The 24588-nt window shown below is 43.7% G+C and overlaps 1 protein-coding gene across 10 annotated transcripts in view; it reads left to right on the forward strand.

Annotated features, from left to right (window-relative positions):
- The window catches only part of RBM47 (RNA binding motif protein 47), a 76203-nt gene extending 54819 nt beyond the window's left edge, over positions 1–21384 (forward strand). For 5 of the 10 annotated variants that reach the window (XM_071743683.1, XM_071743681.1, XM_071743684.1 and 2 more), the window contains 4 exons: positions 11822–12981; positions 14475–14681; positions 18013–18215; positions 18614–21384. In XM_071743683.1, the coding sequence (XP_071599784.1) occupies positions 11822–12981; positions 14475–14681; positions 18013–18215; positions 18614–18862 (1819 nt within the window). In that variant the 3' untranslated portion in view covers positions 18863–21384. Of the gene's footprint in view, positions 1–272; positions 2903–11821; positions 12982–14474; positions 14682–18012; positions 18216–18613 lie in introns of those variants that run through there. The other 5 variants (XM_071743682.1, XM_071743687.1, XM_071743689.1 and 2 more) reach the window with 2 other exon arrangements.
- Positions 21385–24588: the final 3204 nt, after the last annotated feature.

Consider the following 24588-nt stretch of genomic DNA (forward strand, 5'->3'; position numbering starts at 1 on the left):
CGACATGTGAACTTCTAAAAGAATTTGCGTAGCAAACAACAAAGCGAATATCAGAACAGTGAAAATTAAACCCTCGATGTTTTAGGCTGAGGAAAACATAAAATCGTTGTCTCAGAGATATATTTTCTATCTTAATGAAAAGGTAGCCATTTACAACTGCCTGGCGTGTTTTCAATTGGTCTCTCTGCTGCTGTCTGTTTGTGCCACCTAGTATTTTGTTCTGCTTCTTCAAGAAACTGACATAAAAAGTCAAACTTTAAAAGTGAGTTATCAGCTTTAGGTACAGAATTTGGGGCTTATAAAGCTATAAGGTGGCTAGGAAGGCTGAATAAGCAGGTTATACACACAGGTATTATTAATACAAATGAATCCATATAACTTATTCTGCATACTTAAAATTTGATAGAATTTTAAGACAGTAAAATGTTAGTATTTTTCTATTCATATTCTAATTAAGCAGCTGTGAAATTTTTAAGGCTTGTACATGACATAGGACACGTGACATTAGTCTGTTCAACCTTATTTTTTTTATTTATTCATTTATTGCTTTATTGGGGCCAGTGCTGATAACAATAGTGAAGTTTGAACTTGAATATGGGAAAAAATCAATTTAATCTAAACACATTTTTAAAAAAAAAGAAAAAAAAAAGAAAAAAAGAATATAAAAAGAAAAGGAAATATAGAATAGAGTTGTTGTAAGTCAGGTATGAATAAAATCAATTACGAAATTGTTCATTAACATGTGGACCAGATGCAGCAGGTGTGTATAATGTTGTCCTGTCCTGGGCTAGCTGGATTGAAGCCAGGCTTCAACATGTGTGTGTAAAGTGCTCCTTTACTCTTTGCACATCCAAGCTTCCCATGGATGCTCAGAACGTGTGAGGGATGTCACAGATAAACATTACTGCCATCCATCCCTTGCAATGCTCCATGGCCTGGCAGGCTGGGTTGCAGAAATGTGTCTTTTCCAATCATGTTGATCTCTGCAGACCTCCACACCCAACACAGTCTGGTGGCACATGTTGGTATTAGCTGGTGATGTTGCACCAAAGACCTTGCCAGTGTCTGAAGAGTTGAGGGAGCTTTTTAATTAAATGAACACAGTTAATCTGACAAAACTGCAAAATATGTCCTTTTTGCTCGTCAAGGCGAGGCCATATGACAGTCTATCAAGACCTTATTGTAATGTTGGTTTGATTATTTTTCCATGGGTTTCTCATATAGCTCTGCATTGTATAACCAAGATTAGATAATGTGTTGAATAAAAATAAATAGAGTTAACAAAGGAGAAGCCATTTTGATACTCTTTTTAATAATTCCTATTCAGTTCTGCATTTCAGCTCCATTCATTGCTGAAGGAAGAATACTGAAACAAATGTTGCTTGTCTTCTTTCTTCAGCTTTTAATTAAAAAAAAAATAAATTCCAATTAAGGTCAGCAAAAGGTGAATTTCAAATTACATCTGTCTCCAAGCCCACTCATTTTCTGAAGCACACAGAAATTTCCTTTCCAAACCCTAGATATTTCCAGCTGGGCTGTAATTTTAGTACACTTAAATTATCTTGAATTAACCCAGCACAGGAATGGTGCCTGCTGAGAGAGTCCCTGCATTGGTTAAACATTTTTTTATTTATTTATAATATTAACTCTGGGCACAGGTAACGAGTGTTAGAAATCTCTTCCTTGTACTTGTAAACGTTGTTTCTCAATTTCAATTTGAGGTTCAAAGGTTTGTACGAACTTCTTAGATCAGAGGTCAGGTACAAATTGCTGCACTTTGCAGCTCCTTTCTGCAGATATGACAGAATTTCACAGCAAAGACGATTACCTTCCATCCCCCTCTCCTCCACACACAGGCAACACGAGGCAGTTAAAAGCATGATATGTACAAGTCAGCCATTGGTACCTGAGTTTAATAAATAACTAACTGGATTTCAGTGGTGCAAGGTGCATATTATAAAAGGGGTCAAATGTCAGTGCACAAAGGAAAAAAAAAAACCCAAACCAAAAAAAACCAACACCCAGCCACTGACTGAGCCAAATGCTTTGAGTTTAATGTACTTTCAGCAGTGAACATTCACGTCCCATCTGTGGTTTGCCTTATGCTGATTTTAATTTCTGTGACCTGAGGGGCCACTTTCAACTTTTCTGCCTCCTGCTGCAAGCAGGTTGGGCCCCCTGTTGTTGTGGTGTTCTCATGGTGAACACAAAAAATGAGAATGTTGCAATAGAAATAGCACATAAGATTAGGGCTGATTGAAAAGTCTAAAGCTGTTTTTGTTGTTGTTAAATGGACTAAGCGGGTAGACTTTGTATGAATAGGCAGAATGTGTGATGTGTCACTGTGGGATCTCCAGAAGAGTTAGCTGAGAAAGTCAGAACAGAAAGGCTGAAAGGGAACTGTAGTCTGTGAACTTTTTTGGAACTCTTGGTAGTGTGGAACACATCACTGCAATGTTTACCTAGACAGACAGACAGACAGACAGACAGACAGATAGACTGTTCTGTATTATAATGAAGAAAAATCACAAGCTCGTGCACACATAGTCCTACTTCAGGGAGTTCAGCAAAGCCTTTCATGGACATTATCAATCCTTGAATTAAAACACTGTGTTCATATATAACATTTTTCTTTTAAGAGGGAAGAAGTGAAATAAGTGAATGTCCTATCCTTCCTGTGTAATAATTAACAGATGAGTCTAGTTGTGGTTTTGTTTTTAGTTGCAGATCATCATTTTTCCTGTCTTATGTATGGCAAAAGCTTGCAAGCTCCTATTCCACGCTGAATGAAAGAAACACTTCTTCTTTTCCTAGAAAGAATTCTTTTTTAAAACATTAATGAGGAGGACACACTTATCTGTACCAGCATCTCTTCAGAGTACACTGTTTAATTGCATTCCTGGTAAGAAAAAAAAAGGATGCAAAAATTTTCCCATCAAGTACAGTTCATCTGGAATAGGAAAGGCTTGTTACATATTGAGTGACTACATTGCACATTATGTCACACATTTCCCTGCCTGACTGTGGTAACAATATACTTTGTTGACTATATTGAAATATGGGACTCGGGGGAGAAGGGAAGAGTTGTGTTGTTTCCTGATCTGGAAAGCTGATAAGAATGATTACACAACCCATCTCTCATCTTCTCAGCTTTCCTCAACATGTGGCTTCAGTACCCTGCAGGATAATAACTTCAGCCTCAGCCAGCTACTGGTTCTATCAAAATAGCTGAGAGTTATAGAATTCTTCAGTGTTGGACAAGGTAAAATATGGAGCTGGGTCAAACAGTACAACACATGGGTTACACAATTTCTTGAAAGAAAATTCTGAATTACTTGCAGTAAGGGGCATTATAAAATAAGGGAGGAGACTCCCTTACTTACTGAAGGAGACGCTTACTGAAACTTCCTTCAGAAGCAATTTAAGATGAAATGGATGGTTTGGTGCTGCAGTAGTTTAAAAAGCACTCAAGAAACATTCATTGCATTGACACAATTCACATTGCACAAGCAAGGGAAATAACAATCGTCTTGGTAGGATGCTCTAGGTGCTGGTGGTGCTTTGGCAAATAGATAACTTTTTCATCAGCATCACTTCATTCTCACCACAGGAAAACTGTGTATGTGTGAACAGAGTTTCCACTTGTGACCATCAAAAAGAAATGGCAAGAAGTAGCGTGGTAGGCTCAGGAAAGTTTTCTCACTTTAAGTTATCATCACTAAGAAATTTGCTTGACTACTACCTTTGCAGTTTCTAGGATAGGAGGTCAGATTGTTGAGGGACCTCAGTCCTGGGAACGTTCACTGCTGGGCACTGACAGTATTTATTGATAATGCAGCAAAACCTTTGAAAGTCTTTTCAGCCTCACAAAATTAAAGATGCCTTAGAATGATGCAGAGAGGGTTGCTAACAGAATAGGCAGCAACTTTGCACAATTTCAGCTCTTTTTTTTTTTATTTTTTTTTTTTAATTGTGTGTTAAACTGTTGTAATGTAAGCTTAATATGGCTAAGGGAACTGATATAATCTGGCTGTGATTGATATTGGTCTTAATGATAATGATGAAAATGAAAAGTTTAAGCTTCAAATCCTAGTCTGAGGTTGTAGCCAATTGTTGACTATAGAAACTAAGTGTTCAGTTATCTGATTATCACTGAAGTTTTAATCGGAGGAATTCCAGGCTGTTAATTTATAGAATAATGTCAGATGATGTCCTCCTAAAAAGGAGCAACAAGTAAAAGAACAGATTTATGACTATTTTGTTCGGTGTTTAAAGCTAGATTCAGTGCTTTTGTTGGGTGCCTGGAGGGCACAATCAGTCCCTGCAAGACTTTCAAGGCCAGATTTTCAGTAGTGCTCGTAGTGTCTTAAATATAAGACCATAGAAAACATTAGAGCCTTAAAACTGTTACCAGGAAGAGAAGCTGAGCATGACAGAAAACAGCATCCTTAATTTTCTGTTTATTTATGTTGCTTCTTCTCTATATTAGTAATTAGGACCCCCTTCTGGAGTAGCACCAACCTGCAAACTGCTTTCAGGCCCAGAACATTAACCTGCCCCATATGAGAGCAACATGACTAACTGACCTGAAAAAGTTAAAGTTTAAGCTTGAAATATGAACTCTTTCACTGAAATCAGTGGCTGAACCCCTGATGGTAGCCCCTAGGTTAGGATGCTTGGTGTCACTGTTAATGAAAATGGGAATTCCAGCAGCCAGGCAGGTCTTATGCTGCCCCTTGCATACTTTACACTGTTTCTCTTTACATTAAGTACAGTGGGCAGAGAGCCACTGCTGTACATGTTTGTGCCTGAACACACATGAGACTGGGTGCAGCAAATGTTGCTGTGTGTGCATCTCCTTGGTTCACATGCAGCACCTGAGCCAAAAGGGTTCTCCAAGGTGATCCTAGCTGGAGATGGACAAGTTTGTTAGCCTTAATTCAGGCACGTGAGTGATGATGGGAATACACAGTGCTGCAGTGGTGCTGGCAGCAGGATAACGTGCACAGCAGACAGACATGTCATCAAAAACCAGTGCTGGTCTGATCCATGAAATCACTCTCCCCAGCTGATGAGTCTCTCATCACAGAGACTCATCAAGCCTCCTGCCAGCAGATGTTCCTGCCCCTTCAGGTCACTTTTTTCTCCATAGAGTTTTACCAAAATGATCCAAGTGAGGAAAACCCACCTTTTCAAAGTGTTTAAATTAGCCTGGGGCAGCTTCTTCACCCAGTTCAGCTGCAGGTAAAGCAATGTGCCTGACAGACTGCAGACATTGCCATGGCCTGTTGTCCTCAAATACTGCTTTTTTTGGTTGAGTTTGAAGGCATCATCCACCCTCAGTAACCTCCCCATTCCTGTATGAAAGACTTTAAGAAAAGGACTCTTGCCAAAAAGCTGTGCTGAAATGCTGCACTGTCTTGCACTGATCTACCACAAGACTCAGCTTCAGAAGTTTGCATTTCATTAGCAACAGCAGGTAGGAAACCAAGCTGTGGTCCAAGTTCTGTTGGAAACCACACTGAAGACTAGACTTTGACTCTTAAAATACAAATAAATTTGGAGTTCAGCAAAGCCTTTGCTTGTTTTTCTCCAGAGATGGAATCCTTTTTTCATCACACTGGCTGCTCTCCTGGCCTCTGTCTGCACTGCGCATAGAAGGGAGACAAGGATGCTACTTCCTGCAGGATGTCCCCAAGCTGATTGCAGAGGGGACAGTAAGCACATAGGGTGGCAGTGAGCACTTGTGGGTCCAGTGGCTATGTTAGGCATGTTCATAAAAGAGGTGTAACTTCCTATTTCACCATTAGTTTTGGAAGGAGAACCTTGAATGCCAGCTCCCTGCTGTGGCAGGACTGTGAGGCTGGTTCCAAGCACCACAGCTGGGCATGCCATGGCTCAGGGTTGGTCAGCTCATTTGTGCACGTAAATGATAGGAAAGGAGGGATGGTCTTGTGAGGAAAACCAAAAAATTATGTATAGCATTATGTCTACCATACTGTAGCTTTCTTTAAAAGGGGAGATAATTTGCACATTACACTTGAAGCAACAATCGAGCCACTACCATACTTAGCACTGACGTAGCCCCTGCCTTTTTCTGTTCAGCCCATGAACATGTAAACAGGCAAACTGGGTTTCCAGCAAGAGCATTTCTGTGGCTGTATGATGTTTGTGATAAAGTTATACAGTTGGTCTTAAGAAACTGCTGTTGTTGTTACAGACACTTTATGTATCTGAAGTTGCCATGAAAAAAAATCACTTTTAAAACTGAAGGGCATTAATAGCAGTTGCACTTCCAGAGCTGCTGCTCAGCATCATCAGCAGGATTGCCCTTATTATTTCAAATGAAAAACTAGGAAGGTCACATTTAAACCAGTAGCTGTTATTTCCCTCTCTCGTCAGGATACATTTATTTAAAGATTCAGTGATTAACCTTCCTTCTGTAGCAGCTGTCTTAAAATGAAAAGCAATGGCCATTTCTTGAAGCAAGCAGGCAGGCGGGTGGTGTTGGTGAGGACATGCTGCCTCAGCTCTGTACGGAGACACCTCCCTGGTGTCACCGCCTGCCCCCATGCTTTGTGACTGCTGTGTCATCCACAGGAGGACACATGATGCCACTAAAACTGCGTAACACAACACTGGAGGGATGAGCTGGGGTTGTTTAGACTGGAGGAGGCTCAAGGGAGACCTCATCACTCTCTACACCTCCCTGAAAGGAGACTGGAGCCAAGGGGGGATTGGTCTTGTCTCCCAGGCAGCTACCAGTAAGACAAAAGGGCATGGACTTAAGCTCTGTTGGGGGAGGTTTAGGTTAGATATTAGGAAAAAATTGTTTATAGAGAGGGTGATCAGACACTGGCATGGGCTGCCCAGGGTGGTGGTGGATTCTCCGTCCGTGGAGGTTTTTAAGAAGAGACTGATGTGACACTCAGTGCCATGGTCTGGTAACCACAGTGGTCGTGGATTATGGGTTGGACTTGATGATCTCAGAGGTCCCTTCCAACCCAGATGATTCTGTGTGATTCTGTGTGAATGAAGCGCAAACGTAAACAGCCCCATTTTACAGAAACACATGAGTGAAGTGGACATGCTGTTGCTGCCAGAAGGACACTGGCTGTGTACCTGTGTTGGTTAAGAGCCTGTTCTACCACACCCTGATTAACAGGAGCAGTTGGCTGTGTAACTTCATAGGGCTCTGCCCAGCACTGGCCAAGCCCAAGGATAAGGTGCTCTGTGGTCTGTGGGCATCACCTTTGTGCCAGGGCACTGAGCTGGCTTTGCCCTGACATGAGGGGCATCTGGACCTGTGTTGCTGCTAATGAAGGCATGGCATTTCTGTTTAACAAAAGATCTGCCTCAGTTATCAGCCTGCTCAAGGTATGCCTTAGGTCAGTCACTGCCAACACAGTAAGTTTCCCATTTAATATTCTGAGCTGTGATGAGAAAAAAAAAGATAGGCTGAAAAGAAGGTAATTAATGTTCAGGGCAAGAACTATTTACAGTCGACTTACTGGCAGCAGGGAAGGAGTTTCATAAGCAAGAGGAAGTGGAATTTGAATGGTTTCAGTGAAACGTGTAAGTTTGAGAGTTCACCTGTGTGAGGGAGAGTCCTTGGAGCAGAGACGCGGAACTACAAACCTGGCTCCTGGTCTGCTGGCAGCTGCTAGCATCCATCTAACGTGGCACTGAACAGCCAAGAAGGCTTTACCTCTTTCTGACAAGAAGAGAAGCCAGTCTGTTTCAGTCCTGATGATAAGTCGTTTAAAATTTAGCTGTCTCCGGAGTCTCATTAACAATATTTTTTTCCATCTCTCACTTATGAACTTTTGTCATCAAGATCAGGTGGACCTTCCTCTTCAGAGACTAGAAATTAAGAGCTTGTATTTCACAAGACACAACATTTTAATGTAATTTAAATTTTTGCCTCTTCTAGCATGCATTAATCACACTTGGTGGGTTTACTGGAATCAGTCTGGCAACAAGGGCATTGAACTCAGAGTATTAGCTCATGCCATGTGTACACCCACACACGACAGCAAGTTTTCATGACCAGTTTACTATGGACTGAAAAAACACACAAGCAGGGTTGAACATTGACAATTTTCTTGAGAGTGATTGCTTTTTTGAACATGACAAGGTTAGGTTGTGTTGGCAGCCCATTTTGTAAGGCTGTAACACGAGAAGAGAGCTCTCAGCCCAGACACACCCATGCTTTTTCTCAGCTGAACTTTGTTAAGGTTGTGGCATGTGGCAATGAATGTTGTTAGGTGTATATTTAGCTACACCAAGTACGACTACTTATAATTGTCTCAGGTAATATATGCTTATGAAACCCAACTCTGTGGAGCTGCACAGAAAAAAAATAAAAAATTTTGATCATTGATCTTGATTCCAATAAACTACATAGACATAAATGCAGTTTAGGTTCACAAAGACATTTTAATTATTCACTATCATGAATGGAGTATGGTAGTGTTTGTAGCAAAGGTGGCCATCAGCACTTAGCAATAGATTCAAGTACAACTCTCAGTACTAAAAATCATCCTGCTGGTGCAATGCAGAGGGCTGGTGAACATCCCAGTCCCTGTACCACCACTGAATCACCAGGTGGTTTCTGGTGGGTAGGGAAGGCTTTGCTCTAGACTATAGATAGCCCCAGTGGCTGAGCCTTGCAGACAACAGAATACAAAGCTTTTACTTTGTAAGTTGACCTAAAACTGTTGGTAATGACTAATTTCTCAATTTACCCAAACCTGGGGTGATAAGTAGTTCACTTGCCAACAGGTGGCCAATGTAAAGGTAATGATTATTCCTCAGCAAAGTGTTTGTTTAACAAGTTTTACTTTCATTCAGGGAAAGGTGAAGTCCCATTTTAAGGAAAAAATTGTCATGTGAAAAAGGCAATTTTTTTCTCTGCCTTAAATTTTTTACATTATGTCAAACAATTCCCAGAAGTAAAATGAAAACATTTGACTGTTACACATTAAAAAGGGGACAACATTTGAACCTGAGAGAAATACATTTATCAACAACATTTAAAGCCAGAAGTTATCAAAACTAATGTACTTCCATGAGAGACCTGGCTTCAAAGAAATTATGCTTTCTAAAGTATTTCCTGGCCATCAGCATGACTTTTAATGCTCTTCATCTTTTGTGCCTCCCCCTCTGCTTTCCATATTTTTAAATTAAAATGGCTCAAAACTGTCAGTGTGTAACCCTTCTGGCCCAAACACACCCAGTCCCAGAAACATTTGGAGCATGTGGCACAGTGAACCAGTCGCAGCAGTGTTTGCCCTGGCTGGTACAGAGGCATCTCTAGATAAAGACCAGCACATTTCTGGGAAGCTCATGAATTTTACTGAAAAAAAAATCTGAGGTGCTAAGGTTACTTATAATTTAAATGGGGGTTTGTGGACCATAGAAATCAGACTTAGATGCCTAAATTTTGTGCCCATATTTCTGTGAACTTGGGCCTACCATGCTGGTGAAAGACCTCCCTGCATTGTAACCAACACTGAAAATGGCCAAACTGTTATAACAAAGGGTGTAAATCAGAGTCCCTGTGGGACTCAAAGGAGAGAAACCTGCATCCCACTGAATAACACAACTGAATAAAATAAATGGCTGGCTGAAGCTTAGTCGTTTTTGTTTTTTTTTTTTAAATAAGCCTGTGAAACCCTGAGTGTTTCTTATGCTTGCAGTTTCCTACAGGGGCCAGTGTTTTTTGGCAGTTCCATCAACAGACTGGTCATGAATGCAAATCATGGCAAATAAATTGGTGGATGATGCAAAGGCTGATGCTGATGTTGAAAACAATGAGGAGGAGCCAATGGTGTAGCACTCAGTAGGTGGGATCTATTCAAAAGGCAGGCAGGGCAGGGCTGTACACAAGGTTGTATCATTTAGGAGTAGTGAGCAAAAGGCATGCCTTGTACCTGGGGCATGACCTGGGCAAGTGGTGCTTCTGGAAAGGATCTGAGGTTCAAATTGACAAACAAACTCCATGTGGTTTGCTAGTGAAAAGGCGTGGAGAAACAGGCCTTGGCAATACAGAGATGTGGGGAGAAGAAAGAAGGATGATCCCTGTGTATAGCAAAGGTAAAAAAGGCTGAAGGATTAGATAACTGTTGAAGAACCACAAAAATAAATTTAGGTGAAAAAAATTACTAATTGGGAAGTAATTCAGGAGTTCAGCCTGCAAGTTTTATTAAAAAGAATTGTGTATTGATTACACAACTTAAATATCATTTTAGGGCAAAAGCAGAGGTCTTGAAAGACTTCTTAATCTATCACAAAATGTGGAAGCAAAGGCCAAATTCTCATGAGAAACAGAGCACCCTTTCCTATCTCAGGGAGTGACTCAGAAAAAGCCATAAAGGGAAGTGGTGTGGTCTACAGCTCTCTGACTCTTTAAAACCAGGGTCCTTCTGGAAGATAGGACTTACTCAGATAAATGTTTGGGGAGCCAATGTGCAAATAACAATAAAATGTAATGGTTCATGTCATATACAATCGTTCATATTAAATGGCTTGATGGACCTTTCCTGCTTTAAAAGTCTGAATTAACTACTCTCGGAGTCACAAAGTGTCTTATTTAATTGTGCTCCAAGAGGAAGCCAGCAATGTTGCATTTGTGGTCATTAGCATGGTCATCTCCTCCCACATGTCTGTATTTCCAGCTCTCTGCCTGTGTTCAAATGCAGGAGGAGTTTCTGAGATTTGCCTTCATCTTCCTGGCTTGCAGGTCTGTTCTGGTCACTTGCTCTAAAGCAAGTTGCCTGTCATAAGGGAGTGGTTCTCTTCAGCTTTTGTGGAGTCCTGCTGTAATAACAGAAGAGACAAACACATCTCACATTGAACCACAAGCAGTAGGCAATTCAGAAGCTTACCTGACTGTCCTTTGCACAAGAGAACAAGAATTTGTCTCCCCAGTACTAAAGTATATTTATTGTTTCCTACATAAGGGTTACTGTGAAGGACTAGAGGAGTGAGGGGATGTTATCAGATGGAAACCACGCCTCGTACTTCTCATTCATTCGTCATCTTCCACCTTGGAGTATGGCAGCTGGTGCTTGCACTGTTCAGGAGTAGATGGATTAACTGAGGAATGGCTGAGAAGGAGAAGGCTCTGGAGTTGGGAACCACTGGCTCCATGGCAATATCTTCCCTTTTCCAATCCGGTCTCAGATGCTTCCTACTCTTTCAAAGATGATCCAAGCCTCCCTAGGGTTTTGTGTTTTGAGGTGCTTGGTGGCATCCATTTATCCAACTTCAGGAGAAGAGGAGATTGAGGGGTGACCTCACCAGTGTTTATAAATATGTAAGGAGCAAGTGCCAGGAGGAAGGAGTAAAGCTCTTCTCAGGGGTGACTAACAGTATGACAAGGGGCAATGGTTATAAACTGGAGCATAGGTGGTTCCTTATAAATATAACAAATAATTTTTTCACTGTGAGGGTGACAGGGCACTGGCACAGGCTGCCCAGGGAGGATGTGGAGTCTCCTTCCCTGAGTGCATTTCAGAGCCCACCTGGATGCATTACTGTGTGAGCTGCTGTAGGTGACCCTGCTCTGGCAGGGGGGGTTGGACTGGATGATCTTTTGAGGTCCCTAATTTTCTATGATTCTTCTGTGGCAGCAGCTCTGGATGCCAGGGTGGTACAAGCAGGTGGTCCTCAACCCCCTGCCTCAAAGAGGGTTTGTGCCTATATCCAGGATGTTCTCCCCATGCAGTATCAATGTTCAGGCTGGTGTGATTCATTCATCTGCTTTTCTGCAGTTTGGAAAAGAGTTTCTAATGAGTGTTCTCCTTCCTTTGCCCAGGCTTTACCAAGCTGTGAATGAGTTTGACACCATGACCGCTGAGGACTCCACTGCAAGGATGAGCAACGATTCCTCCAACGTGACTACCACAAAAGTTCCCGAAGGAGTTGCTGGTGCTCCCAACGAGGCGGCCCTGCTGGCCCTCATGGAGCGCACTGGATACAGCATGATCCAGGAGAACGGGCAACGCAAGTATGGCGGCCCTCCTCCTGGCTGGGAGGGCCTGCACCCTCCCCGTGGCTGTGAAGTCTTTGTGGGCAAAATCCCCCGTGATGTCTATGAAGATGAGCTCGTCCCCGTCTTCGAGTCGGTCGGGCGCATCTATGAAATGCGCCTGATGATGGACTTTGATGGGAAGAACCGTGGCTATGCCTTCGTGATGTACACCCAGAAGCACGAAGCAAAACGAGCTGTCAGGGAGCTCAACAACTATGAGATCCGTCCCGGCAGGCTGCTGGGTGTGTGCTGCAGTGTGGATAACTGCCGGCTCTTCATTGGAGGCATTCCTAAGATGAAGAAGAGAGAGGAGATCCTGGAAGAGATTGCCAAGGTGACAGAAGGCGTGCTGGATGTCATCGTGTATGCCAGTGCGGCAGACAAGATGAAGAACAGAGGCTTCGCCTTCGTGGAGTATGAGAGCCATCGAGCAGCAGCAATGGCCAGGAGGAAACTCATGCCTGGAAGGATCCAGCTGTGGGGACACCAGATTGCTGTTGACTGGGCAGAACCAGAGATAGATGTGGATGAAGATGTCATGGAGACTGTTAAAATCCTCTATGTGAGGAATTTAATGATTGAGACCACAGAGGACACTATTAAAAAGGTCTTTGGGCAGTTTAACCCTGGCTGTGTAGAGCGGGTGAAAAAAATACGCGATTACGCCTTTGTGCACTTTACAACCAGGGAAGATGCCATTCATGCCATGAACAACCTTAATGGTGTCGAACTGGAAGGCTCCTGCCTGGAGGTTACCTTGGCCAAGCCAGTAGACAAGGAGCAATACACTCGCTACCAGAAAGCAGCAAAAGGAGGAGCTGCAGCAACGCCAGAAGTAACTCAGCAGCCTAATTATGTTTACTCTTGTGATCCGTACACACTAGCATATTATGGATATCCATACAATGCCCTGATTGGGCCCAACAGAGACTACTTTGTGAAAGGTTAGTAAGCACAATTAGGGGATGTGAGGGGCAGGTTTGATCTTGCTGGTGCAACCCAAGGTCTGCTTGAGCCAAAGGACGGCTGGTGCTATGAAATTTTTCCTTAAACACTCTTTTAATAGGTCTTTTGCCATATTTATGTTCAGCCACCTTTTAATTTATGACTATATAAAGTATATGCAATTATATATAATAAGGTACATGCTAGTATGAAGGAGGCATCAAAAACATGGTTAAGAATGAACTAATGGACCAGGCATGGGATGGGGACAAGAGAGATCTGGGTTTTGTTGAGTGCTGTAGTAAGTCTGAGCAAGTCCAAGACTCCAACTTCTGATGCCTCCTTTCAAAGACCTGGATCCTAAATATTACAGATTGTGACAGAGTGCTCCCCTTACCTCCACCTGGAGGTGTGGGTATGGTGACCTGGTCATCCAAAGAGAGGGATGTCAGGAGAAGCCTCAGTTGGGAGCTCCCCAGGTGTCATTTGCCCCCCACATTAAAATGACAGCAGTGCTGGGCCCTTTATAAAGAAGCCATTTGAGAGGCACAAGCAGAAGGAATCAAGTGAGTGTGAAATATCTATTTTATTATGTATCCTTCAATTAGTAATTGGTTATAGTCATTAAAAAAATAACCAATAATAATAAAAACCCCTACAAACTATAACAGGTGTTACAATTACAGGAATTTCAGTTTTCCTGAAATGTAATCTGTCTTTCTATATAACAGGCAACTCAGAATGAATATAATCTTAAAGCACCCATGTAAACCAGGAAATATTTTTAACCCTAGGTGATTAAGAATTTCAGCTTCTTCTCAGTTTCCAGATTTGTACTTGTAATGAACTACAGAAGTGTTAACTGACAGCCTAAATATCCAATTACACAATCATAGAGTACATTAATACCTCAGTGTCCAAAGAACTGTCGTAACGTTCATGGAGTTGCTAAGATAAATAAAGGCAATATTTATGGAGATGGGGTATATCCACGTTACCAATAAAATACCAGAGAAAACAAACAACACTAGTAAAAATATATAGAATGATGGAACAAAATTGGTTAAAGGCCAGGTACAACTTTGGGCCACGTCTGCAGGATCCCATGACAGCCAGTTGAGAGTCTGGGTGTCCTCTGGGGGACAGCTGAGAGCAGAAGCTTTTCCTATTGCACAGAGATCACCCTGGAGGAGCCCCTCTCTCTACTGACTGTATAACAGTGGTCCATTACACTGGCCCTGAAAGCTGCACCAGTATAAATAAGCAGTTAATGTATGGTCAGAAACATCAACAGCAAAACTTGTGTAGGCTTGCTGGGTGCTTCTAAAGCCAAACTCTTCTGTTTCCCTAAGTGAAATCACTAAGACTCAGACCAAACTAACTTCAGCAGCTTCATTTCTAAGCATATGCCTCCCAGTCTCAGCCTGGGGACATTCATGCTCCCCCGTGGGAGCATGTTATTCACCATCCTCTTCTGTGTTGTTACCATAAGCAGGCAGCATACGAGGCAGAGGGCGAGGTGCAGCTGGCAACAGAGCCCCAGGCCCCCGGGGCTCCTACCTGGGGGGATACTCCGCTGGCCGTGGCATCTACAGCAGGTACCATGAAGGCAAAGGAAAACAGCAGGAGAAAGGATACGAGCTGGTACCCAACTTGGAGTTACCTGCGGTCAACCCTGTGGCCATTAAGCCTGGAGCAGGTCAGTATGTGCAAAGTATGTGCAGAAAGCAGAGGTGGTGGGCAAGCTCCCACTCCAAGCCCCATGTCAGGCACATGGGGACACTGGGACCAGCCCCCAGCTGTGGCAGTGGTGCAGCCCCATGGCAGGGACTCGGTGCTCCACTGTGCCAGATGCCTCCTGGCCCTGGCTTTCTGTAAACAAGAGGCATGCAGTGAGACAGAAGGCATGAACATCTGAGAGCTCTTCGAGCCAAAGAAGAGAGGGCTGAAGTTGTGCCCACTGCTCCTACCCTTTCTGCACCTCCTCAGGTGCAGACTTTCTGTCTAGTCATGTACACTGGAGCATGATGACTAGGAGCAATCTTCCTCTCTTTTAATTTCTTCAATGTTAATTTCACCCTGGGAGATTCCCATCCCAGATTTCCATCCAGGCAGAGCTCTTTCCTACTTGGTTTGTATTTCTCTGGTGCTAGAAGGCTGGGAAAAGGACCTGGGGTTTTCCCATTGCAAGCTCCTCCGTCACCAAGGAAGGAGTAATGCAGGGAGCCCTCAGGGTCCAGCTCACAGCAAGGTAGTGCCTACAGGAGAGCTCTCAGCTCTTCTGAGCTTAGGGCCTCAAATGGGGCAGGGATCACCCCTTTCTGACATATCCTCAGTTGAGTATCCAGCCCTTGCCCTTCCAAGGTGAACAGGATGAAGACTGAAGCCCTGCAATTGCTCAAGATCCTGTTTGGAAAGATCATTATTCAGAAAATCAGACTGAGGAAGAAGATCCTTGCAGGTGAAGGGGCAAACCTACTTGTAGGAGCCCTCAAGTCTTCTCTGCAGGACCTAAGTGGTGTTTAATAATAGAGTTGAAGTGGGTTTGCACAAATGTGCTCCATACTGTCAGTGTAAACTACAACTTGCATCTAATGAAGGCTTTGAAGAATTCTTTGTAAGAGCTAGATGAGACAATATAAGACGTCTAGATACAAAAAAAAAAGCTTAGAACCATTTCCAAAGGAAGATCAGACTTCCTGAGAAAACTACCCACTCACAATCAGAAAGTATTACTGCTCTGTGTGTTTGTAAAGATACTTCAGGAATTCCAGGTATTACCAAAGGATACTTGAAAAGTGGGCTTTGAAATGCACAGCTTTTAGTGAGAATTCATTTAACTGCCAAAAGCCTGAAGCTCAAGCCAAAATGTTTCCAGACTTTGAAGCATGCTGAGATTCAGATTTCTTTATCAGGTCTACCTCTGCCATATCTCTGAGAGCACATTAGCAAAACAGAGGAGTAGAGATGTACTGACTCTGCCAAGTTTCCTACCATTTGTAACCTTAAAGCTCATGTCTTTGCATATGGTTAGAAAACTCCTGAGATGTCACCCCAATGCCCCAGATGCCTGCTACTGCTTTTCTAGCAGAAGTTACTGCAGAGTGGAGCACGTGAACTTTCTGCCTTTGCTTCAGTGAGAAATTATCCAGGTTTTTTAAACCAGTGATAAAACTGTTTTGAGCTGACAAAGTGGACTTCGTGTAGATGGAGAACTGGAAAAGCTCATGGGTGGAGATCTCTGCTTGAGGAAACAGTGGTGGTCCAGTAGCAGTGGAAACATCTCTGCCTGGAAGATATTTCATCAGATTCAGTGTCCAGGATCAAAACAATAGTACTGCTTGCTGGCAGCTGTCCCCCCCATGAGCAGAATTGCATAATTCCACATTGCAAAGTTTTCTGACAGTGAAAGAAACCCATGTCCATATTTGTCTTCATTTCTGACTTTCTGGCTGCAACTCCCATGGATGCCAACATCACCTGTTAGTCCACTGTTTATTGATTACTCTGGTTTTCTTGTGAATAGCCTAAATACTGAAAGGCTCACAAACCGAATGCTGAAGTGTCGACTATGACACAACAATGGAAATCATAGCATCGTAGAACAGTCGGGGTTGGAAGGGACCTTTAAAGATCACATAGTTCCAACCTCCACTGTCATGGGCAGGGAGACCTTCCACTAGACTAGGTTGCTCAAAGCCCCATCTAACTTGGCCTTGAACAAATCCAGGGAGGAGGAATCCACAGCTTCTCTGGGCAACCTACTCCAGTGTCTCACCAGCCTCATTACAGAGTATTCCCTTCTTATTTCCAATCTAAACCTATCTTATTTCAGATTAAAATTTTTAGCCCTTGTCCTATTGCTTTAGGCCCCACCAGAAGTCTCCATCTTTTTTATAAGCTTCAGGTATTGAAAGGCTGCTATAAGGTCTCCCTGGGATCTTCTCCTCTTCAGACTGAAAAACCCCAACTCTCTCAGCCTTTCCTCACAGCACAGGCGTTCCAGCCCTCTGATCATTTTTGTGGCCCTCTTCTGTACCCACTCCAACAGGTTCATGTTTTTCTTGTGATGAGGGCCCCAGAGCTGAATGCAATACTGCATGTGGGGTCTCATCAGAGCAGAGTAGAGGGGCAGAATCACCTTCATGCTTCTTTTGTTGCAGTCCAGGATGCAATCGGTTTTCTGGACTGTGAGTGCACATTGCCAGATGATGTCCAGTTATTATTTGGAATGTTCAGTATAGAATATTTCTTCCCCAAGCTGTGCCATGAAGCTCCATTTTGGACCACATACAAACAACATCACTCTGACTGGAGCACTGGAGCATTTTCCCTATCTCTCAAAGACCAAAGCTCTAATGATTTTATGTTGTCCAATTTTGGCATAAGGGAGAATTCCCTATAGAGCAATTTCTTTTTTTTTTTCTTTTTTTTTTTTCTGTCATTAAATATATCAATCCTGTAGCAGAGAGATAGTATAAAACACATTTAGCCAACTTAGTTCTGAGAAATGCATAGTAGTGAAAGATCTGGTATTTCACAGGGCTGGCCAAAGGACAGCATATAGACTGGGCCAGTTGCTGCCTGCAATCTGCACAGTACAAACCACACTTTTTTTTTTTTCCTGGAGCAGCTCTGCCTATGGCAGCTATAGGTCCCTTGATCTCAACAGCTGGAGTGGGGACAGAACATGCTCCCACCCATCCCTGTGCTCAGGCCACACTCTTGACCAGGGGGGAGAACAGCAGTGGTCAGAAGGGGCTGTGTAAATTTAGGTCACAGCTCCCAGCAGGGCTCTGTCCCTGTGCAGAATGGCAGGCAGAGGAGGCAGTACCGAGCCCATCACCATGCACCAGCTGCAGTGCTTCTACCCATAGAGAAGATGGAAGTGCTCCAGCACATCAGCTACCTGCCCTGATGAGAGCAGTGCAGGAGCACTGCAACAGGGCTGGCTCATCCAGGAGGGAGGGCTCTTTGGGATGAGGTTCTTGCCCTCTCCCAACACACCTGATGTGTCTGATCTCTCCTAGTGGCCATCCCTGCCATTGGTGCCCAGTACTCCATGTTTCAAGCTGCGCCACCAGCCAAGATGATGGAAGATGGCAAAATCCACACTGTTGAGCACATCATCAACCCCATAGCTGTCCAGCAGGACCCGGCTAGTGCAGCAGCTGCTGCGGCAGCCGCGGCCGCAGCTGTGATACCGGCCGTCTCAACGCCTCCCCCGTTCCAGGTGAGTTCAGCACACAAGTCCTGCATCCTATACATCTTGGTCCCATACATCCTGCTTCCCATACAACACGCTTCCTGTAAGTCCTGCTTTGCATACCTGGGATGTGGGGGGGGAAAGCCTGGCCTCTTGCCCTCAGGAGATGCTGTTGAGGACTTCACAGTGCCCAACAACCCCGCGTGTCGTACGCATCTGCACTTTGGACACTGGCAGATCCAAATCTGGGAGGGAGGAAACAGCTCCCTGTGATGGCAAAACCCCCATTCAACAGGGTACACGCTGCCTACCCTCCTGTTGCCACCCCCCTCTTCTGGAAGGCTTACAGTTCAGGGGGTGGAAACAGGACACAACAGGAGTTTAGGCCCTTTTTTTGAGGCCTGAACCTGACACTCTCCTTTCAGGGCCGCCCCATCACGCCGGTGTACACCATGGCTCCCAACGTCCAGCGGATCCCCGCTGCTGGCATTTACGGGACAAGTTACGTGCCCTTCGCGGCGCCCGCCGCGGCGACAGCGACGATAGCCACGCTACAGAAGAACGCTGCCGCCGCCGCCGCCGCTGCCTACGGGGGCTACGCTGGCTACATCCCCCAGGCCTTCCCGGCTGCCACCATCCAGGTGCCCATCCACGACGTCTACCAGACGTACTGAGACTGTCGGCAGAGGAGAAACACACCCTGAAGGAACACTTTACTATTTATGAAGAAAGAACCAACTGCGAAAGAGTAAATGTTTGGGGCTCTGTAAACTGATGCAGGAAGTGAAGAATGTCATAGAAAAATGTGTCCGAAATGTTTTCTACGCTTGAAGTTTTCACTAACTTTTTTAGGCTATTTTTAAAATTTAACATGCCTGTATTCATACATTTCTAAAGGACCTTGATGCATCCAGCCCACCGCTGACATGCATTTATACCCATCCTAGTGGGGTTGCATAGGGTCTCCTTTTTTTTTTTTTAGCAGTTATATTTTCAATGTATTTGTGGTATGAAGGTTATTTTTTAGTAACTTCTGCACTCCAGAGATGTCTATTTTGTAGTGCCTTTAATAATATATCAGCTATATATAAAAAAGCACACCTGAGCAGCTAGGGAAAGTTTTAACAATATATTTTGAAGAATATATTCAATATTTAAAGAATACATACTTTAGATTTTTTTTTTTTTAAGAAAAAACCAACAAGTATCTTATTTAAAAAAATTATACTGGAAAGTGCAATTTGAAAAATGTGCAAGACCTCTGCATTTTTGTGCTGGCATTAACACAATCCACTTGTTCTTATTTGAAATCGGAAGTAACTGATATTTCCCATTTGGGAGAAAGAGGAAAGAAAAAGCCTCCTCACACAAACCTCTTCATGGTGTGATTTGCAGGCTTGTATTAAGTAAAGGAAAGGCTCTGAGTTCTCCTTAACAACTGGATTTTCCATTGAAGCTACTTGTAGCTGGAGCACATGCAGAAACAAGTAGCTGATATTTGATGTGAGGTTTCTTGACTTAGATCTTCATCCAGTATAAAACCTAGGCTCTTTTTTAATGTTCTTTATTTTATTCTTTGAAGTATATGTTGTAGTGACTGAGAATGTATGCTGCTCTCACCAAGAGGATGCGCAGCGTTACTTACCCATTGCTCCATCATGTTCTGTGAGAAATTTCCACTACTAGGGGTGGTAGTGATACTGGAATTAGTGAAACAGGGCTAACCTCCCACCCAGCCTCCCTTCCAAGCTTAATTCCCCTTCTCCACAACTGGAGTTGTACATGCACATCAGGGGTGGGAGCAATTAGACCCGATGATTTTAAGACATAGAGCTTGTAAATATTTCTTTTAATATACATTTTCAAAGTCATTTTATGTTGCAAATTTACATGGTATGTGGTTTGCCACAAAAAAAAACCTTATATTGCAATGTTATAAAAAAAGTTTGTTTTATTAAGAAGTAAATATATTATTGCAGTGTTTTGTGGCCTGTTCAAAGGCTTTTATTTAGTAGTGTGGTGAATGTAAAATATGGTAAAACAGTGAAGAAATGTCTTGCCCATTGTATGAAGTGCATCGGCCCTGCAAACACAGCTCTGGTGACACGAGGTGCGGAGCAGAGAGTGAGTAAACAATGTTCCTTTACTTTTTGTGGTAGAAGTGCCAACTGAAGGGGTTTCATATTGAATATAATTTGACAACCGAACGACTTACAGACCATGTCCAGCTCAATTAAGTGACATTTTAATATGTTTTTTTTTCCTTGCCTCAAAATGGAGCGGTTGTTTTTTAGGTGCTCTTGCTCAGCCAGGCTGAGCTCTCCTCATCCCTCACGCCCCACCAAGCAGCCAAAGCACTGGGAGGAGGTTAACCATTAGGTGGGACTCTGCCCCTCCGCACCCTTTCCCAGGATTTTTTTCTTATCTGTCCCTGTGCTTCTGAAAGCACACCCAGACCTTGCCTGAGGCCTGAGGCAGGGCAAGAGGAGGTGATTTGGCTGAGAGGGTTGCCCCCATCACGGAGACCAACACTGCTTCCTCCAGCCTGGGCCTTGCACAGCTCAACACTAAATGATGCTGTGGGTTCACAGGCTCTGCCTAAACACCCCTGGGGCTGGGAATAGGCAGCCTCATGGTTTGAGTCTCTGTCAGCCCCTTTCCAGCCCTACACCATGGCCGACCCAAAGAGGAGGGATGAAGGGCAATCGCTCTTTTCCCAGTCATTCTCTCCCCTCCAGCAGGACAAGAAGTGGCAGGGAGAGAAAGGAGCCAAAGAGGGTGAAAAAAAGGAGCCCCAAGCCACCAGTGGGTGCAGGCAGGACCCAGGAACACAGGCAGGAGCTGGGGAGGCAGGCAGGAGCCAGGTTGCACTGAGCCTCCCCAGCCCCTGCCTTTTACACTTTCTTCTAACCCATTTCATGTACACTACTACTGAGGTAAGTTTGATAACTTGAAATGTGAACATCTTTAGGTTAAGAACAAACTATTCAAAGAGGAAAAAAAAAAAAAAAAGAAAAAAAGAAAAAGAAAAAACCCAACAAAACTAGTGTGCCTTATTCTCAAAAGAGCTGATATTTTAGGTGTTTTATTGTATCTCTGTTTTCTGTAACGTCAGAAGCCTCTGAGTTATTTAGTTCTTGCTCCATTTACGGTACATTTCTAGGACGTAGTGAATAAAGCATTGTTTAAAAATGGAGACTCTTATTTCATTGCAACATCCCATGGCCAGAATTAACCACTCCACCAAGGCTGTGCTCCCCTCTGAGCTGGGCAGAGGGTGTTCAGGGAGAAGGGGAGTGGGGCACCAGAGCTGGCATCTCCTGCAGGGGATACACTGACCCACTGGTTCCCCCATCACACCAGTGCCCTGCCCAGCAGGCATCTCCCCATTCTTCTACCAGCCTTTGATTAACCTAAATCTCTTTTCACATCCAGCTTAGAGTCTGTGCCTGAATGTGGATGCAAGAACTGAAACTGGCCTCTCTCCCTGGTTTCCACCCACACAGTGCACAAAACCTCTGTAACCCTGTTGCATGTTCTCATTGCAGGGTAGAAGTGCTGTAGACCAGCTCATGGTTTTCATTTCAGCATGCTCCACCCTTCAAATGCACAGAAAGATAAAGCCGCACCTCTTGGCACTATTTGCAGTCCTCCAGAATCCTTGGCTGTTTCCTTAATGTAAGTCCACTCCAAGAAAATGAGCTGCAAATACCAAGTCTGGAGAGAAGAGCAGTGCAAGGGAGCAGAGGTAAACATGCAGAACAGAGAAAAGGGAGAAGTGGTAGCAATGAAGGCAGGGACTGGCACTAGTGAGTAATTCCCAGGAGAGGGAGATCAGAATAAATCCTGCATGACCTTCTATGCCCCTCGTAGGAATGCAACAGTGTCTCTAACTTCCTCTTGCTAACATCATATCATAATGCAATTAGGACAAGACACTGTATATCAACATGCCTTAGGTTTCCCAAAGGATACTAATTATGAGAGGTTTTCCTAGGTTTTTTTTTTTTCAAAAAAATTGAAAGAAAAAAATTTTTACTTATTTTTGTAGGATTTGGGGGTGGGGAGTGAGTCACCTAGTTTTGGATTAGGAGTCTGTGTGTCTCAGCAATCATTTCCACTAGCAAGTAAATCTGACTTGCTTAGAGAAGGGGTAATCAACATGACACTAAAAGTAGCTTTCAAGGAGCTATAGCCACAATAGCACTTCCCCTGTCAGAGAAATCGAATCACACGAGAAGCCCTACGTCTTCTCCACAGTTCTTTGCTGACCTTTCTACTCAGTAGAGGTCCACCTATGTTAACTTGGATAATAAAGAAAGTACCAGCAAACCACAGCCCTTTACAGGTATCCAGAGGTGTTACACACCTTTCAGAAAATGTATCATTTTCAAAGTGAGCTGGAGAACTGAAATGTGTTATGCCTCCTTTCTCTTTCCCTTTATCCAAGCTACCAAAGATTCGAAATGAAACTATACAGTTTTTTCTAAATGGATATTTACAAAATATTTTTTCTATTTTCCTAGACTGACTTGAGTTTTTTAAGATCTTAATTAATGATTAACTCATCATAAGGTTCAAATATGCAAGTCATTCTCAGGATATTAACATAAACAACACCAGAGAAATGCAATTGTGCTTTCAAGATGACCTTGCTGCCTTGGGAATGTCAGGAGCTCTGCTGAGGCCCTGGGCACTGTGACAACAAAACTTGCTGCCAAGTTGATCCCATTCCCTTTCTGAATGTCTTTCTTGGTGATCTTGAAGAGCAGACACACACTTCCCTGGCTGGTATCGACACAGAAACCAGCTTTGACTTTCTTTAGGAAACACTGCCTGTTAGCACAACTATGACACAGGTACTATATAAACAGATTAACAAGAAATTCAAGTGGATTATCACCACTCTGATATTGCAACACCACATTTATATAAGCACTAGAGTTCAAAGTATATGCAAAATGCATTTTTTGTATGTCTGAAAAGGTGTATTTGGTACCCTAGCTTCTTCTTTATGGCTGGTGTTACATCCCTAATGTCTCAGGTCTGGCTGGGTCCTCAGCTGCTGAGCCTTAGCTCTCTGCTCCCCATATGCCCATCAGTCACAGAACTGGCACATCAGGCTGACCTGTAAAGCAAATAAACCCCAGACCTACTCTGTAACAGGAGAAACTACCTCTGCTGTGCATCTAAAAGCCAGCAAAATCGGGTTTTATGCTTCAGTGTGTTAATTAAATGCTGAATCACACTTGACTGAGTTTCAGGGCCAAGTCCTGCCTGGCAAAACATTCGGAGGGGTGTTGCAGGGAAAAGTTGCACATTAGGGAATCAAAAACCACAATTTTGTGGCACAAAGTCCTTCTACCCTGGCACAAAGGCAGGCTGCACCATGCAATTACGGCTGCTCAAGATGCCAAGGAGCAAAGAGACTATGACAACTTTTAGAAATTTGGTACTGTAGAAACACTTCCATTTGAAGTATTTCCCATCAAGCTGATGACTTAGAGCACATATTTTTTTTCCTCCAGCCAGAAGGCCAAGACTGGAATTCACTGGTTTCCTAATCAAGGAAGACAGAAACTCTGCCTCGCAATCCTTGCTTGGGGAAAACTGCAGATCCTGCATGTGGGAGGTGAGCAGTCAAGGACTAAGTTTTCACTGGAAAACTCTAGGGAAAAACACACAGTCGTGAGCAGGTTTGTTCCACATGCACCAAGTGGCCATGTCTTCCCAGCACAGTGACAAACATCTCCATCTAAACAGGCTTTGATGGACAGTGCTCTGCCCCATGGAAGGCCCTGGGGCTTTGTCCCCATGCCCCTTGGGCTCCCTGCAGCCACCCTTCCCCTGGGACTTTGTAGTGACAACAATCACAAACTCTGTTTGGGCTGCAGATTTGTGCCCACCCTCACGGTTCCTGCACTTCTGCCTGCAGCTGGTTCATAGGGTGGCTGCCTAAAGCCACGACACGGTTTGTGGTCTGGTTTTCTTGTGGCTGTGGTTTTACTGAGAAATTATATGCTTTTGTTCAGCTTTTTTACCTTTTTCCAGACATACACAAGTAATTTTTGCTGGGAAGGCTGCACTTGAAGCCCATCCTTGTGCATTTTTGCAACGCCACAGAAGATCTGTGTTAGCTCGGCCTCTGCCTGCAATTCACATCTGGTGGGAAGCAGGAAACCACAGGTAAACCAGAAGATGTTACCAAAGCATTAAAAAAACTCAGCAAAGAACCTACAAAAGCCAGGGGTGACCTCAAGCTAACCAGCAGAGAGACAGAGATATTTAAATTAGTCACAGCCAAAACAGAATGGGCTTAGAGCAGCTTCTTTGTTCCAAAGCTTGGAAGCAGTAACTACAGAGACCAATTTTCACCCCTGTAACACAGTGGAGTGCTGCA

The sequence above is a fragment of the Heliangelus exortis genome, chromosome 4 (genome assembly GCF_036169615.1).
Source record: "Heliangelus exortis chromosome 4, bHelExo1.hap1, whole genome shotgun sequence".
NCBI lineage: Eukaryota > Metazoa > Chordata > Aves > Apodiformes > Trochilidae > Heliangelus > Heliangelus exortis.